The sequence below is a fragment of the Penaeus monodon genome, chromosome 10, assembly GCF_015228065.2.
Source record: "Penaeus monodon isolate SGIC_2016 chromosome 10, NSTDA_Pmon_1, whole genome shotgun sequence".
Lineage (NCBI taxonomy): Eukaryota > Metazoa > Arthropoda > Malacostraca > Decapoda > Penaeidae > Penaeus > Penaeus monodon.
The window spans coordinates 46963317-46980816 of NC_051395.1; the positions used below are offsets into that span (position 1 = coordinate 46963317).

The 17500-nt window shown below is 40.2% G+C and overlaps 1 protein-coding gene across 1 annotated transcript in view; it reads right to left on the bottom strand.

Annotated features, from left to right (window-relative positions):
* Positions 1-17500, bottom strand: part of LOC119577678 (dynein heavy chain 12, axonemal-like) — a 22899-nt gene that overhangs the window by 444 nt on the left and 4955 nt on the right. The window contains exons 2-20 of the mRNA XM_037925236.1: positions 17125-17332; positions 16113-16226; positions 15614-15712; positions 15052-15158; positions 13641-13859; positions 13122-13277; positions 11965-12169; positions 11357-11530; positions 10701-10959; positions 9874-10039; positions 9540-9644; positions 9103-9259; positions 8265-8369; positions 7860-8003; positions 6437-6556; positions 5415-5548; positions 1418-1693; positions 805-957; positions 137-249 (exon numbers count right to left, since the gene is read on the bottom strand). Of these exons, the coding sequence (XP_037781164.1) occupies positions 137-249; positions 805-957; positions 1418-1693; positions 5415-5548; positions 6437-6556; positions 7860-8003; positions 8265-8369; positions 9103-9259; positions 9540-9644; positions 9874-10039; positions 10701-10959; positions 11357-11530; positions 11965-12169; positions 13122-13277; positions 13641-13859; positions 15052-15158; positions 15614-15712; positions 16113-16226; positions 17125-17328 (3010 nt within the window). The 5' untranslated portion in view covers positions 17329-17332. The remainder of the gene's footprint in view (positions 1-136; positions 250-804; positions 958-1417; positions 1694-5414; positions 5549-6436; positions 6557-7859; positions 8004-8264; positions 8370-9102; positions 9260-9539; positions 9645-9873; positions 10040-10700; positions 10960-11356; positions 11531-11964; positions 12170-13121; positions 13278-13640; positions 13860-15051; positions 15159-15613; positions 15713-16112; positions 16227-17124; positions 17333-17500) is intronic.

The following is a 17500-nucleotide window of genomic DNA, read 5'->3' on the forward strand; positions in this document are numbered from 1 at the left end:
CACACACACACACACACACACACACACACACACACACACACACACACACACACACACACACACACACACACACACACACACACACACACTAATTCTCCCACGATCTGAATCCAGCACACGAGTCTCCCTCCCTTACCGACAAACGGGCCGACGAAGGGCGAATTCTTGATGGTGTGCGTCGTGATGAGATGCTCCTCCGCCAGCTCCCTCACCTCCTCCAACCCGTCGAGGACCTGGACGCCGACATCCCTACAAGCGGAGCGAAGGGGCGATGGTTACTGCTTTTATGCTTGCTTTCGAGGTCGTATATTAAGCACTCTTTTGCGTCGTTGTCCTCGTGGTTGGGAATTTCGGTGAATGGTCGTAATCATATATGCTTTCAAGAAGTAGCATGTCAAAAAATAATAATAATAATAATAATAATAATAATAATAATAATAATAATAACAATAACAATAACAATAACAATAATAATAATAATAATAACAATAATAACAATAATAATAATAATCATTATTATTATTATAACATTCATAATAATAATCATAATAATAATAATCATCATCATCATCATCATCACCATCATCATCATCATCATCATCATCATTATCATCACCATCATCATCATAATAATAATAATAATAATAATAATAATAATAATAATAATAATAATAATAATAATAATAATAATAATAATAATAACAATAATAATAATAACAATAAAAGGAAGCAAGTAAATAAAGAATAAAATCAAAGGAAACAAGAATCCCCAACGATAAGCCGCTCCTCTCCTGAACCACTCACGGATTCTGGGCGAAGGACAGCCGCGCGGACTCCCAGGCGCCCTTCATGTTGGCCAGCGATAACTCCAGGTTGTATTCCCTCGAGGCGCCGCTGCTCACCACCTCGAACTCCTTCAGCAGCCCTCCGAGGTCCATCTGCACCACCTTCCGCAGGCTGAGACGGGGAATGAGGAGGAGAACGTGTGGGTGGGAGGAGGTAGTGGGAAGCCTCTTTCGACAAGCGTTTTGTGGATGCTGTGGTGAGGGGAGGCGTCTGCGCGACTAAACTGGTGGGTTTGTTGTCTTTCTCTTGGAGTTGTATGTTTGTGTGTTTGTCTATTTGTTTTTCGGTGGTGTATGTATGTACGTGATGGGTATGTATGCTTGTGTGTTTGTACTGGTATATGTGTGAGCTTGTGTATGTATGTGTAGATGTATGCATATGAGCATGCACGTAAACATGTATGTATGCGTACGTACGTACACAGGTATGGTATAGGTATGAATACGAGCAGATTTGTCTTTATGAGTGTTTATGGCTGTATTTTAGACGTTTAGGGTAGTATTTCAACCATACCTTCATTTACAGCCGTCTCTTGCCCCACATCCCAGCCCGGACGCAAGCCTATCCTCACCTGGTGCCAGCATTGGGCGTAATGTCGAATCCCGCCGCCTTGTTGAGGTTCTCCCAGTGCCTGGCCCTCAGCCCCTTGTTGCACAGTACGGAGACGAGAGGCAGGTGCTCCTTGAAACCCTTGATCTGGTTGAGGGCGAGGGCGCACACCCTCAGCGGCCCAGGCAAGTTATCCGGATTCGGGTCGTCGAGGTTCATGCGGGCTTTCCTCGGGTCGCCCTCCAGCGCCTGCTGCTTGAACTTCATCTTGAAGGCTTTGCGGAGGCGGAACAGCTCCCTGGAGGCGATAAGGGGCGATATGAGGGCAGTTCAAGGCAGGAGGACTGGGGGGCTGGGGCCTGGGAGTGTCCGAAATGTCGCATGAGTTTCAGGCTAAAGGATATTGTGCATCACATATATACAATTGTCCTCGATCGATCGGGTTCAGCAGAGGACTTAATATAATGGAAATATATACAAGGTTACGATGGGGAAGAAGTACGGCAGATTAGGCGGGGAAACGTAGTGAGAAATAGGAAGCCATTATATCAGCATTTAGAACATAACATGGAAGGAATTTATGTCAGGGAGCATTTTAAAAGAAACGCAGATCGCTCGAATAAGTATATATATCGGAATATATAAAGAGAATAGGAAAAAAAAATCGAAAATTTCTTGGAAATCATGGGCAATAAACAAGGGAAATTATCTCGCAATGAATAAATAAACCAAGAATATTAACTAGAAATTAATCAGAACTTAGAAAAATCTTTCTCCAAAGGCAGGAATGCAATGAAAATCACAAGGGAAGAAATATGCAAGAGGTTATCAAGATAAGTAGACAGCTCTCAGCAGAAAGGCTTTCAGAACAACGAGGCAAAAGAAAAAAAATAAAATAAATAAAAATTAGAAACAAAGCCTAAATTCGACTCAAAAAAAAAAAAAAAAAAAAAAAAAAAAAAAAAAAGGAAACGGGTGCTTGAAATTTCGTCTTAAAAAGAAGAAGAAAATTCTGTTTTATTAAAGAAAAGAAAAACGTGATAAAGGAAATGAAAATATTTTTTTTTACTTTAAGCTAGACAACATATACGCAAGCAATTAATTATTTCGAAAGCAGATTGCATCGCCGATAAATTTAGTTTAATTTAACAGTAATAATAACAACATGAATAAGAGTAATAACAATAATACCGATAATGATTTAAAAATAATAATAAAATAACCATAATAAGAACATTATCAATAATAATAAAAAGAAATAATGCTAGTAAAGATTAAAAAATAAATATGGCACTAATGACAATGAGAACATTTTAGGAATAACTAAAAGTTATAATAATACAAAAATAATAATAATACTGATGGTGACGACGATGACGATGATGGTGATTTTTCAAGTTGATAATGATTATGATGATGACGATAGTGATGATGATGATGATGATGATGATGATGATGATGATGATGGTGATGGTGATGATGGTGATGATGATGATGATGATGATGATGATGATGATGATGATGATGATGATGATGATGATGATGATGGTGATGGTGATGGTGATGGTGATGGTGATGATGATGATGATGATGATGATGGTGATGGTGATGGTGATGATAGCACTAATATCAATGATCTTTACGCAACGCAGTGGCTTCATAAAAACTGCTTGAATCCAACAGCCGGTCAATGAAAGCAAACTCTTGATGGCATGCCAGAAAGAAAACGGGAACCAGAAGAAACACCATTGGACAAGCGAAAGAAAACGGGAACCAGAAGGAACACCAATGGACAAGCGAAAGAAAACGGGAACAAGAAGAAACACCAATGGACAAGCGATAGAAATCGGGAACCAGAAGGAACACCAATGGACAAGCGAAGGAAAACGGGAACTATTCTAGACAAAATAAAATACCGCTCTGTGGCGTCGGGAGATGTACGCTCTCTGCAGGAGACGGGGAAGCAACAACAAAAAGGGAACTACAGCTTAACTTTGTATAGGCTATACATGTGCTATGGAGACTTCATACAATATATAACACATGAATATACATTAATACAGGGTGTCTTATCTCAGGAAAGGAGAAAATGGCAACTCACCCCGAATTCTGGAGCACTCCGATTCGATTCATTTTATTTATTTATTTATTTATTTTATTCTACTCATCTGGCAATACTTGTATTTACACAAGTTTTGCTTTTTTTTATTAAATACATTTCTTAAATTATTTCATTGAAATTTGCTGCATTCAGCATATTATTAATTTATTTGTCTTTGTTCTTAAATGTGACTAAGTGGATCAGAGTCCTCCAGAGCCCAGAGTGAGTTTCCAGTTTCTCATTTTCTTACATAGAAAAATATTAATATAACGAGACATAATTTCGTACAATAGGCTGACGTCTATTATCCAAGACCTATAGACAATGTGCAATTTTTTTTTACCATCAATACTAAACAAAACATGACCTAGTTTTATAGTTGTAACTGATCAATAAATAATATGGTTTACCCTTAATTTAGTTGCCCCGTATGTTTATGTTTAATATACTTACTGGTTTTACAAAATGTCTGTGAACTAAACATATTGTTTTTACTGAATATTTCTGTTCTCTGTCTAATATACGAGATTTTCATGAGCATAACTGTTGCCTTCACAACTAAGGCGAATCGTAAACACGCGCTCTTGCGCCAATACCTAAATACTTGTATAGTTAACATGTAGTAAAAAATCAAATAAATATTGCAAATAAAATGTTGAGATATAACATGTTTGTTTCATCATGCAATTACGATATGGAATTTCTATATTGCAAATAAAATGTTGAGATATAACATGTTTGTTTCATCATGCAATTACGATACGGAATTTCTAACACAGCCCTGAAACAATCATACACAGGAGTCCATCCGTAAGATTTTTAATTAAAAAGGTCTCTTTTTTCTCAACATAGTTCAAACGGTATGAATCAAAACGGAGAATTTCTAGAACTGCAACTCTGTCTTAAACATGTTGAGTACTCAATGGTTCTTCCTTATAGATGTTTTTTTTTTTCTCTCTCTCTCTTTTCTTTGTAAGTCTTTCAGCTTATTCTTCCTTTTCTGCCCATGAGAATACATTTCTTTCCTTGTTCTGATAAATACCTTATGCTAATATGTTCGTTATAATGATACAATGTCTGCTACCATTTGTTTACCTTGATATTTGTCCAATTCCCGTATGTCACTGCTTGCTGTAAACTAATTTTCGGGGTTGATTGTCACAAAATGTATAAAATCTATAAATGAGAATTATTAACTAATAAGGCAAGTAACTGACGTTTTATGGATTTTTCGATTAAATATAATGCAATTCCGGTGAAGCTCACATCTCTTATGCAGTTATTCAGTTAACTAATATCCTTAGCTTTTGCACTTTTATTATACAGAAGTATCACTTGATTTATTCTGCGTTCATCAGAAGTCAATTTCTCTCCGCATTCATGCATTCAACCTTATAACTCAACTCCTTTCGCTTTGCCATTCCCCCCTGCCCGATCCCCTCATTAGAGAAAATTCCCCTTAATTAATTCACTCTCTCCCTTCTTATCCGAACCCTCTGCTGACAGTGTCCTCTCTCCTGCTTAGTTCCCTACACACTCTCTCAGTCATTTGCCGACTCGTTCTTACTCATTCATTCTGCTTCCTGTCACCTATCTGCCCTTTTCCTTGCCTATTTCCTATTATGCACTTTTCACTGCCCTTTTCTTGTTACCTGCCGATCCCCCATCACCTGCCTTTTTCCCTATCATCTACTCATTCCTCTTATCTCTCTGTTCCTTGCCACGTATCCATCCCGTTCATTCATCTCATGACTTTTTCATTCATCTCATGACTTTATTCCTTGTCACCTGTTTATTCACCCCCTCTGCCCATTCCCTACCACCTACCCATCCACCCCCTCTGCCTCTTCCCTACCACCTCTCCCCTATTCCATCCACCCCCTCTCACTATTCCTCGCTCCTTGCCCCTCCCCCTCACCTCGCTAGCTCCTCGGTCTCGACGTCGATGAACTCCGGGTCGAGGCTGGTGAAGTCGCCGTCCATCCAGTGCTTCTCGTACTTCCGCCACTTCATGACCAGCGTGAAGAGCTCGTCGTAGGGCACGAGGCACTCCTGGGGAGGGGAGAGAAGGAAGGCGATTCGATCCTTTTTGCGTATCGGGTCAAAAGGGCAACAGGTGGGCTTTCTGTAGGTTGGGGTCCAGAGGTCAGTCTACGTTTGGTAGTCTCTCCCTCCCTCCCCCCGTTCAATTCTCCCTTTGTTGACTATGAAAAAATCATTTCTTTATTTGTTGAGAAATAGTTACGGTGCCAGTGCATTCGTTATTATGATATAACTGTTTTTTTTTTTCGTTTCGTTTTCTTAAGATATAAAGGTTTCGGTAAGATATGGGACTTTTTTCAAGGCCAACAAGGATTATGATATTAAGTACTGCATTGCTTACAATATCCAAGCTGAATAAAAAAATAAAAAAAAACAGACTAACATAAACAAATAATAGATAAATAACAAAGTCACTTATAATACATTAATAAATATATTACTCTTTAAGTATATGTTCGTTTCGTGCCACTTCGGGCAACGCGAAAGCACGAAATAAATCTCCGTAGGTTCTTGTTACGTCTTCACAGGGACATTACACTTGGGAGGCAGCAGTCTGTGTCATGGACATAATGTTCAGCGGCAGAAATACAGCCTTTGGCAGAGTCGAACTCGCTGCCTGACTATCTTACAGCAATACAAACGAAATACCATAGTTACTGGAGATACATAACCATAAGGTATTCTTGCTCACGTAATAACAGGGTTATATCCTCCACATACATAAGTACACAATATCAACCATAAGGTAATCTTCCTCACGTAATAACAGAGTTATATTCTCCACAGAAGTACCTAATATCATCCCATATACATTTCATACCCAAGTCGTATAATGAACTAAAACCATAAATATAAAATTCACGTAACATAGCTGCGCAATCCCTCCACTCCACGCACCTTGAGCTCAGATAGGAGAGGGAAGGAGGAGAGCTGGAATTTGAAGAGACCTTCCTCCTGGTTGACCCACGACACCAGGGTGCTCACCTTCTCCAGGCGTCCTTCGAGTTTCCTCACCTCCTGAAGAAGGAATGAATGGGAAAGGAGGTATATTAAACGGGGTGGGGTGTGGGGGTAGTGTGATTTATGACTAATAATATTTTGCGATTATCAGAAAAAATGGCACAAATGCCTCTCGTTTTAACTGTTACTCTTATTATCATTACTGTCGTTATTCTTGTATTATTACCATGGTAGTAGTATTATAACTAATATTATACTAATATTATAAGCAGCAACGACAACGATAATAACAATAATAACGATAAAGATAATAATAATAATAATAATAATAATAATAATAATAATAATAATAATAATAATAATAATAATAATAATAATAATAATAATAATAATAAATAATAATAAATAAATAAATAAATAATAATAATAAAGATGCTGATAATTATCATAATCATTAGCATGACTAATATCATTATCATAACATGATAATAATGCTGCTGTTATGGTTGCAATTGTTACCATTACCAGTGCCATTATTTGCCTCTCTTTACACATCATTATCATCATCAAGGTGCTAACGCCGACGGGGGCGCATGGCCGCATTCACCCTTCGTTTCCAGCCACGAGGGTCCCTTATGGTGAGTCTCCAGGCAGGCCCTCGACCCATCTCTAATTCCTTGCGGCAGGTCATGATCCAGCGAAGAGACTTGTTACAAAAGGCATGAAGACGAGACTCCAAGGAACTAGATAGTGTCCAGGTTTCGCTTCCATAGAGCTAAATTGGTATTAACAAGGTCTTGAAGACACGTAGCTTGGTCCTTATGCATAGGTACCGACATCTCCAAATGCTCTTGTTGATCGAGTTCATGGCTCCTGCTACCAGACCAATCTGTCACTGACTTCTTGGTCTGACAGCCCAGAGATATGGACTACGCTACCAAGGTATGCATAGCTCTCTGTGACTTCAACGTCCTCACCGCAAGCATGGATCGACTGAACAGGTTCCCCTAACAAGCCCCCAAAGTCCTGAATCTTGGTCTTATTCCAGGAGACCCAAGGGCTTCGCCTCATTGCTAAATGCATCAACAGCCGCCACCAGTGACTCCAGGAACTCAGATAGGATAGCAACATCATCGGCAAAGTCAAGGTCTGAGACCTTGATATTGCCTAGTGTTGTTCCACACTGACTTTGGGTAGTAGCTCTGTCCAGTATCCATGTTGTAGCTATTATATCACCTTAACAATATCTCATTCCCCAGACCCCTACTAAAGGGAAGATATAATACCGAATATTTCTCCTTAAAATAAATAAATAAATAAAATTGTCCATTAGAATCCCGAAGGCGAAAGAGCAACGTACCCGGATGTATTTGTTGACATGGGCGACGTCAGACAGTTCCTCCAGTTCGGTGACAAATTGCTGGATCCTTTCGAGGGTGTGCGACACTTCTCCTGCTCGCTCCACCAGCGTCTCTTCGAACTCTTGTTTCAGATCCTCCAGGGACTGTTGAAGTGTAACGGGTTAGTTATCGAAATTTCGCCATGTGTTCACTAGACTACAGTTCTGTGAAAGGAGTATCACTACATCTGTACAATGGAGTCGTAGATAAGGCATTTTGAAGCGCTTTTTTTTTCTTTCTTTCTTTTTCTTTTTTTTATATATCTGATAATCTCCATACATATCTTGAGACATGTGTGAAGTGAATATTTCTATATGCTGGTAATTCCCACATGCATGTTTATCTATAATATCTACTAAACTCACCTCCACAGCGTGATCAACAACAGGCTTGAGTTTGGTGGGCCACGTGATAACAGCGGCGGTGGTGTTTAAGTCGTTTGGAGTCAAATGCACCACATCCAAAATGACCTGCGATCGAGTTTTGCATTTTAGAATCAGTGCGTCACTTGTTACTAAGGAGCTTCAGTGGTTGTTTCTAGTAGTTAAATAAAATATGGGTAATTTTGAATAAAAAAAAATATATATAAGTAATATTGATTGGAGACATGTGCCCCGCGTTGGAAATCACCTGATTTTTTTTCTCTCTCTCTTTTTTTTTTAATATTCATCAGCTTCAGTCGTTCTCTAGTATTAGCTTAATTAGCTTAAGTTTAGGTAGGAAGTGTAGGTCAGATCTAATTAACTGTATCAAAGGCTTGGGTATATCACAAAAAAATCTAAGTACAAGAGAACTGAGTGAATGAAATGTCGGTACTAAGAAAGCACACACACACCCAAAAAAAATAGTAATAATGATAAATAATAAAAAAAATAGTAATAATGATAATAATAATAATAACATAATAATAATAATAATAATAATAATAATAATAATAATAATAACAATAATAATAACAATGATAATAATAATAATAATAATAATAATAATAATAATAATAATAATAATAATAATAATAATAATAATAATAATAATAATAATAATAATAATAAATAAATAAAAAAAATAGAATAAAATCAAATAAAACCATCTCACCTTAAAATAATAAAATAATAATAATAATAATAATAATAATAATAAATAAATAAATAAATAAATAAATAAATAAATAAAATAGAATAGAATAGAATAAAATCCTCTCACCTTGAGCCTGGCCACCATCTCCTGCACCTCCTCAATCAGGCGATGGATGGTGATCCTTCTCACTTCCTCCACGTATTCCATCAGCTTGAACAGTTCGTCCGTCGACGTGGGAGTCACCTGGATCCGTTTGTGAATGGTTTCGAACTGCTGATTCAGGCTTCGGAAACGAAAAGGTACTGGGGTTTGTAAGGAATCGATGTGGGGAAACGATTAAAGTATGTTTAATTTATTCGTCACGTGTTTAGATTATTTGTTTTTAAATGATTCGGGAAAGTAAGTTGTTTTCAGTAACCGGTATGCAAAACTAATCAAAAGCATGTTTAATTCACTATATCTTAATAACTTCATGTAAACTGATATAAGAAAAAAATAATGTATTTGCTCTAAATTTACATCAGTATTCCCGCAGGTAGGTTTTGTTATGAGTTCTGTCGTACCTTTGGGTCGTCTCGCGATGGTCGGCGATGAGCTTGTCCTTGAGAACAGACACGAAGGTCGAGGTCACGGACAACAGGCTCTGTCGGAGGAACTTGTACTCCAGTCTGGAGAAGGGAAGGTTAAGTCAAGAGGAATGAATTATTAGACTAATTATTTACACAATATATGCAGTCGATAAGATAGAAATTATGATCCAAATGTCAAGTAGAATCTCCAAAATATATCACTTTTTAGAAACAAATCTACACAAAAAAATGTAAATGAAAAAAAAAAAAAAAAAAAAAATCACCAAACGCCCTTTCATAAAAAGAAAAATTCTACATCAAAAATCACCTGAAGACATAGAGCATGGCTGACGTGGGTACGTGGCTGGCCTGTTCCACATAGGAGGAATAGTGGTGCACCTGACCCGCGTACTCTTCCAGCTGCGCATCCTGCTGCAGAAAGGCGTCCACCTCTTGCCTCACGCTTCCTTGCAGCACCGGCGCCCATTCCGTGGCTATGGGGATTGTGAATATATTCGACTGCACTTTCCTAAATATGCCTGAGCCATGCAGTGAATCATTATTCCGTGCTTGGAAATGACAGCTATTTTAGATGTAATATAACAATAGACAAAAGGCTCTAAATTATAACATGATCCAAAATCTAAAACCAAATATCTTATTTCAAAGGCCCAATTAAAACCAACTAATGTCCAAGCACATCTCACTCATGATGTCCCTTTGGCCCTTGCGAAGATTTGCCTTTTGCCCTTCCAGCGCTGTCCCTTGGCCCTTCTAAAAGTACCTCTCTGTTGGTCCACTTCGCCCGCCTACTTGCTCCCGACTGTAAACCCTGGCCCCTCCAGAGGAATCTCTTCGACCTTTCTATTGGTGCAATTTCGGCGTATTTCATGTGCCAATTGATATCGTTGATGTAGTAGAATAAAGCAGAAACAATGAAAGAAATGCTGCTCTTAGAACATACTGTTAGAACCTGTCTGAATCTGGAATTCACTCCGTAGTATCCCTTTCCTTGCTGTCCTTTGCACTTGCTGGTGTTGTTTATCGGTTAACCAAGAGCTTACCCGAAACAACACACCCCCATACATCCCCGTCCAAAACACATACATATTCCAAGGGCAGCACATAAACCAACCAGACCACCGCTAGACTTACCGATCTGCGTGAGGAACTCGCCGGCCTTCTCGAATCGCCTCCTGATGTTGGCGCTGAGGCAAGACCGAAAGCTGTCCCACTGCGGCTCCGACAGCGTGACGACCAGCGTCTCGCGCCGCGGCTCCAGCGGCCTGAGCGGAGGGGCCACGTCCTCCTCTCCCGGAGGACCCATCGTCGCGGCTCGCTGCCTCCACTTCGGGACCTTCGGCGGCCGCGGCTCGTCCCACGTCCCGCGGTAGAGCTGCACGCACTCGTCGAACTGGAGGCGGACATGAAGGAGATTCGAGGTTTATTTCCTTTTTTTATTGCGAGCGTCGTTCATATGAATAAATGGAAATCCATGATCCTCGTGAAAAATACTTGCAAAAGTATATGTAGAAAAGGTATGGCTGAGAATGAATATCTTATCTTCCAGATACATGCGATGTATTTGACCGGTTTCGATTATATATTCGTCAGATATACATAAATATATATCTGACGGAGATAGAAACGAAACCGGTCATATACCCTTACCATCACATGCCCTGTGATGTTAAGATATTCAATCTCATTCATACCTCTTCTACATATATCGCAATCAACACCGTTCATACTTTTCAAAAATGATATTAATAAACAAAACATTTGACCCCCCATAGTGGTTTGGGCTGTACCTCCTTGAAGAGATCCGTGAAGGCCGAGTAAAGCTCCGACTCGTCAGGGCGGAGACACACCTCGTTGTCCTCCAGCCCGAGGTAGAGCTTGAGCCGAGGCCCGACCCACGGCTCCTCCTCGCTCCCCAGCCACCTCAGCACGTCCTCGACACTTCGGATCAGCACTTCTTGCAGCTGTCAACAGGTAGCTGAGTTATTTCGGATTCACAAGCAAATGTCTGTTTTCTTTCTCTTTCTCTTTTATAAATGTTTTGTAGAAAATAATGAGAACATCACGTAGACGTCTCCAGTTCGAACCGAACAGGTCTGCGTCCGTTTCCTCGCCCCGCCCACTTCGCCCACCTATTCTTGCAACCGCTTTTTAGCAAGGATACGAATGAGATTGAATAAAACAAATAGAACAGAAAGAATTGAAGATTATCACTGTTATGTTTCCTATCCGCATTACAATTTGAATCACACTTAATGCTGACAGTTTAACAAACGTTGTTCTCACACTTCGAAAAGTTATTATTTCGCATTCATACTTTTTTCCGTGTTCATAACCCCCTCCTCCTCGCCAACCCACCCACCCACCCCGGCGATCCACCTGCCCACCGACACCTTACCTTCGACGCCAGGAGGTTGTTGAAGGCGTGCATGACCGTCAGGCGCCGCGACGGAGAGAGGTTGGTGGCGAGGGCGGCCTCCCTAATGGCCGAGAGCGACTCAGTGAACCAGGAGCTTCGCAGCCTCGCTCGCCCCGACCTCGCCGCCGCTCGCCACCGCGTGATCAACACCGTCAGTTCCACGCCCTCGCCGCTACCCATGCCCCTGGTGAGGTAGGTACGCGTGTTATGGTTATTGTTGTTGTTTCGTGTAGTAGGACACTGTAAGTGGGTTATTGTGGGTGGTGATGTAGCGTTGTGTAAGGCATGTGGTTCTGATTTAGTGTGAGAGTGTTGGGGTTGACGATTTGTATAAAATGTATACGATTTGTATAAAATTCATGTTGAACCAACTGTAAAACAAAACAACGAAGGGGAAATATACCGAATATACTGAAAAGCTATTCTGAAGAAGTAGCAGAAAAAGTTCTTTGGCTTTTACGTAGATACTCCTGCCCTGTTTTCCTTACGCGTAAGTGGTTAGATGTTCGCTCTTCGATTATTAATATAATGAAATACAGTAATATCATTGGAGAGAGAGTTACATTGCCTCTGTTGGGTGAAGCACGACACGTGTTTCGAATTCGGGTGTCGAAACTGCAGGTCCGGAGTTTGTTTCATTTTATAATCAAAATGCCAATGAAACTTTATATAAAACTGAAGTTTGGGTACAGTCGTATGTAATCTGCGCTCCTTAATTTTCTTAATATTCTTTATAGTTATTGCTGTTACTATTACCTTTCTCCTGTTTTCTTTTTAACAGACAGAAATGTGTTTAACATATTACTCATTGTGCGAGTATTTAAAGAAATAGAAACACGAAATCATTAGAATACACACGCTCACACATACACACACACGCGCGCACGCACGCACGCACGCACACACACACACACACACACACACACACACACACACACACACACACACACACACAGAGGCAGAGAGAGAGAGAGAGAGACAGAGACAGAGACAGAGACAGAGACAGAGACAGACAGACAGAGACAGAGACATAGACAGAGACAGAGAGACACAGAGATAAAGACGGATAAATAGACAAAAACGATTCCGACCAACGTCTAGTACCACACATCCGCCTTCCATTAGCCTAGGCCTACCCATCAGATATATCAGCGAGGGAGAGAGTGTCGAGCGGCCGCAGCACTTCCGCCATGACCGTCCTCACCGCCGGCGGGAAGCTGGCCATGGCGCGACTGAGCGCACGCCTTTCCTTGCCCACCCAAGGCACACGCTCTACCACTTGCGCCTCGTATCTGGAAAGTAGAAAATATATATATATATTTTTTTTTCATCTGGGCTTCTTTCTTAGGTTACTGATTAGTCTTTAGTTTGGATGTATTTATGTTAATGTTAAAGATGGTGAGCGGATGTAACATTTAGTTTTTGTTGTTTTTTGTCATTCCACACACTTGTCTTCCGGATGTGTGTTTGTGTTTTCTTGAATGATTTTATTCGTAGTAAAATGTCATTAGAGTGCTTCAAACCCGACAGAAAGGCGAAAAAAAATTAAAACTGCATCATAACCTTCAACCATACAGTAACTACGAGCGTATCAGTAATTAAACAGCTTTACACACGAGATCTAAAAACACACGGGAAAGCTGCAAGGCCATTACCTGTCCCACTGCTTCAGGGGCCTCATGTGCACGGGCCGAACTTCCCTCTCCCTCAGCTCCTTGAAGAGATCCTGCAGGATACGGGCGTACTTGGTTTTGAGGGCGCTCGGCAGACGGTGGGTGAGGACGTGACTGAGATCCGGTGGGCGGGGGCGGTGGGTGTCGCGAAGGCGTTGGCACGAAGTCATCACCAGGCGGGCGAAGTCAGCACGTCGGCGCCTAGGAATGTCAAAGGTCATGTGGGATATGAGATAGAGACATGTTAAAAGACTGACTTTTCATTCTCGAGCAACGCTTTTCGACATGGAAGGACTGGCATTCGGAACGCGGTTCGAATCCTTGGAAGGGGATGGTTGAATCCTTACATTTTTACAAATGGTTTAGTATATATATGTGTGTGTGTGTGTGTGTGTGTGTGTGTGTGTGTGTGTGTGTGTGTGTGTGTGTGTGTGTGTGTGTGTGTGTGTGTGTGTGTGTGTGTGTGTGTGTGATGGTTATTTTCTGAATTTCCAGGTCATCAGGTTAGGTTATTTTTTCATTACAAAATAGCCATGAATTTGGCACAATCACCGATTTTTGAAAAAAAAAAAAAAGCGTCGAGTCTCAGGACAAAAATGGTAACTCATCCCAGACTTCTTTTTCTTGTTCTGACACTGAAGTTCACATGCGTTTGGTGTATTTGAAACTCACGAACAGTATTTTAGTTGTTGTACGCTACTTAAGCATTTTCCTCAAGAATAATTTGAATAATCGAAGTACTCCAGACCCTATAGTATAGTGCTTGTCAATATACAGAATTTGTATTTAAAAAAAAAATAATAATAATCCCAGTTAAAGAATAATAGTCCATGTAAAAACTATAGATTTTGTTTACATGGCGAAGATGCACTTGGCAATCTGATAATTAATGTTGACTGATTGTTAATGTCGATTATTTAATACTCTGAAGGGGTAATGATAATCTTTTGGGATACAACCACGTGATTGGGACACGTCGCATTCAGCCAGTCATCTCCATTACTACTAATAAGAGGCAGTCACGCATCAAAACAACACATTCATATCACCCTCAACAAGAAGAAAAAACAGAGTCACACCTCAGTGTACATTTTGCCATCAATAAGAAAAAAACAGGATAATAATAATAGGAAATCACACAACCTCTGCAAGGAATGCCCCCTCAATAACAACAATAAAAAAAGAACAACCACACGAGGACAACACATACACGAGTCCACAACCTTTTCCTCCATTCCTGCGCTCCTTTATTTTCTTAATATACTTCAAAGTTATTGCTGTTACTATTACCTTTCTCCTGTTTTCTTTTTAAGAAAGAGAAAGGTGTTTAACATATTACTCATTGTGCGAGTATTTAAAGAAATATGAAATACGAAATCACAAAGGGCCTCACCTATGGAAGCTCCGGGCCTCCGTTATCCTCGCTCGGCGCCGGTACAGGAGCTCACTGTAATCCCACGGGTTTGTGCCGTCACCTGGGGGCGCGGGAATGGCCCCGTACTGCTCGGAAGGAAGCCACGGCAATGGGGAAGATGTGTTAGTTTGAGAAGCAAGTTATGGGGATTACAGGTGTAGTTGGAGTTGTTCTAGTTTTAAAAGGAAAAAAAAAGATCATATATATGTATTTGTTGAAAATAGACGCGTAAATAGATATAGGATTTTTTTTTATATCGCTTGAGCATCGCAATAGGCCCAGTGATCCCATATGGTATATCTATGCATCCACAAAAATGCGATGCTAAAATAATCGTATATTATTTACATACATCTATACTCACGGACATTAACGTACATAGTACACGAATGAATACTTTCAAGCACTGACCCATAACCCTCCCTCCCCCCCCACACACATACATACTCACGTGTGCATAATTCTCTATAAACATCCATTCACATACAAGAAAAGACAGACAGGCATGTAACCCACGACAACCGAGCACAGTCTCCTTCACCTTCCTCGGCTGCGTCAGGGGCCTCATTCGCTGCCGGAAGTGCTCAGCGGAACCCCCGAAGGACGACCCACTTCCGGTCCGACTGCCTTGGATCTCCTCCTGTGCACGCATTGCAAAGTCAGACAGTTGCGATGAAAGGGTATGCGAGAGGAGTATTTTGCAGTATGAAATATCAGCTTACATACAAATATATACATACACACATACATACATACACACACACACACACACACACACATATATATATATATATATATATATATATATATATATATATATATATATATATATATATATATATATATATATTATATATAATAATAATAATAATAATAATAACAACAAAATAACAACAACAACAACAACACTAATAATAATAATTTCTAACTGATAATGACCATGATAGCGCATAGGCTAATAAATAAAAACCGTAATGAAGATAAGAATAACATTCAGCATTAATGACAACAACAGCAACCAAGGCATAGACAGGTCGTACCACCGAAGCATTGGACAGGTCTTCTCCTTGCGCTGTGGGCGGCCTCTCGGTGGAGCGGGAGGCTCGAGCAGACATAAAGCGACGCCCACGCTCTCGGTTGCTCAGAAACCTGGACTAATAGGGAGGGGGGGGGAAGGTGGTTATTCTAGGCTGTGAGAGATATTATGATGAAATAGTGATTTGGATATTCATGTGGTGAATTAGTATTTGACTCTACTTTTGAACACGTATACACACATATATATACACACTACACCACATACACGCAGGCACATACACTTACTCATGCATATATACATAAACACACACAGCACACATACGCACAGACACACAAACACACACACACATTCACACACGCATTATAATGCGAAGCGAAATCCCGCGTCATGTTCTCAAATTACAAATTAATTGTTTCACAAATCTGGCCCTAAATCAACTTTTTCCAGTCATTATTTACCAAGACAAAGCCATTCACACACACACACATATGTATGTGTGTGATATGTGTGTGTGTGTGTGTGTGTGTGTGTGTGTGTGTGTGTGTGTGTGTGTGTGTGTGTGTGTGTGTGTGTGTGTGTGTGTGTGTGTGTGTATGTGTGTGTGTTTATAGAAGCAGTCACACTTTAACGAAAGTATTCCACTTTTACTTGATAAAAACACATAGATGTCATACCTGATTCAGTCAAATTTCTACACAAAAAACATACAAGAGCGAAAGTAAGAAAAACGAAAAGAAATAAAAATATATTAGACTTATATAATAAACCAAAGACAGTGGCAAAAACTTGCAAGACATTACATAATACCTTACATAATACATAATAAAAAAAAACGACTCAAATCAACCATACAGAACCACGAACCGAAGCGAATCCACACACTGCATTCTTTTCATTACTTTATTATCATTTTATCATTCTTATTTTATCTATTCACCCAAACGCAGAAAAGGAATGACCTCTTAGATTCCATTTCACCAAAGAAAACCCACGCCATTGCCCACGACACGCACCGGACTGGGCACAAGCACCTCCGTGGTGACAATCAGCTGTTGGAGTGTATAACGAGCCACGCCCCCTACCCCTTGCCCACAGTTAGGCAAGGGAGGGAGCGTGGGTAAAGATGCTGCTCTCTCGCTGCTGATTTTCCTCTTGCCTCCGTGCCTCGATTTGTACTTAATTGTGGCACTGCCGGCTGGTGACACTACGCTGTGCATGGCGCTGGTGGAGACGGGGGGAAAGGAGTGATTCAATAATAGGTATATTATGTTAAGAATGTATGTATTTCTTTTATTTTCCCATTTCCATTTCCCATTATGGCTTGGGCTCTTAATTTCGATGATAAAGATGATGGTAATGGTAATGTTGATAAGGATAATAATGATAACT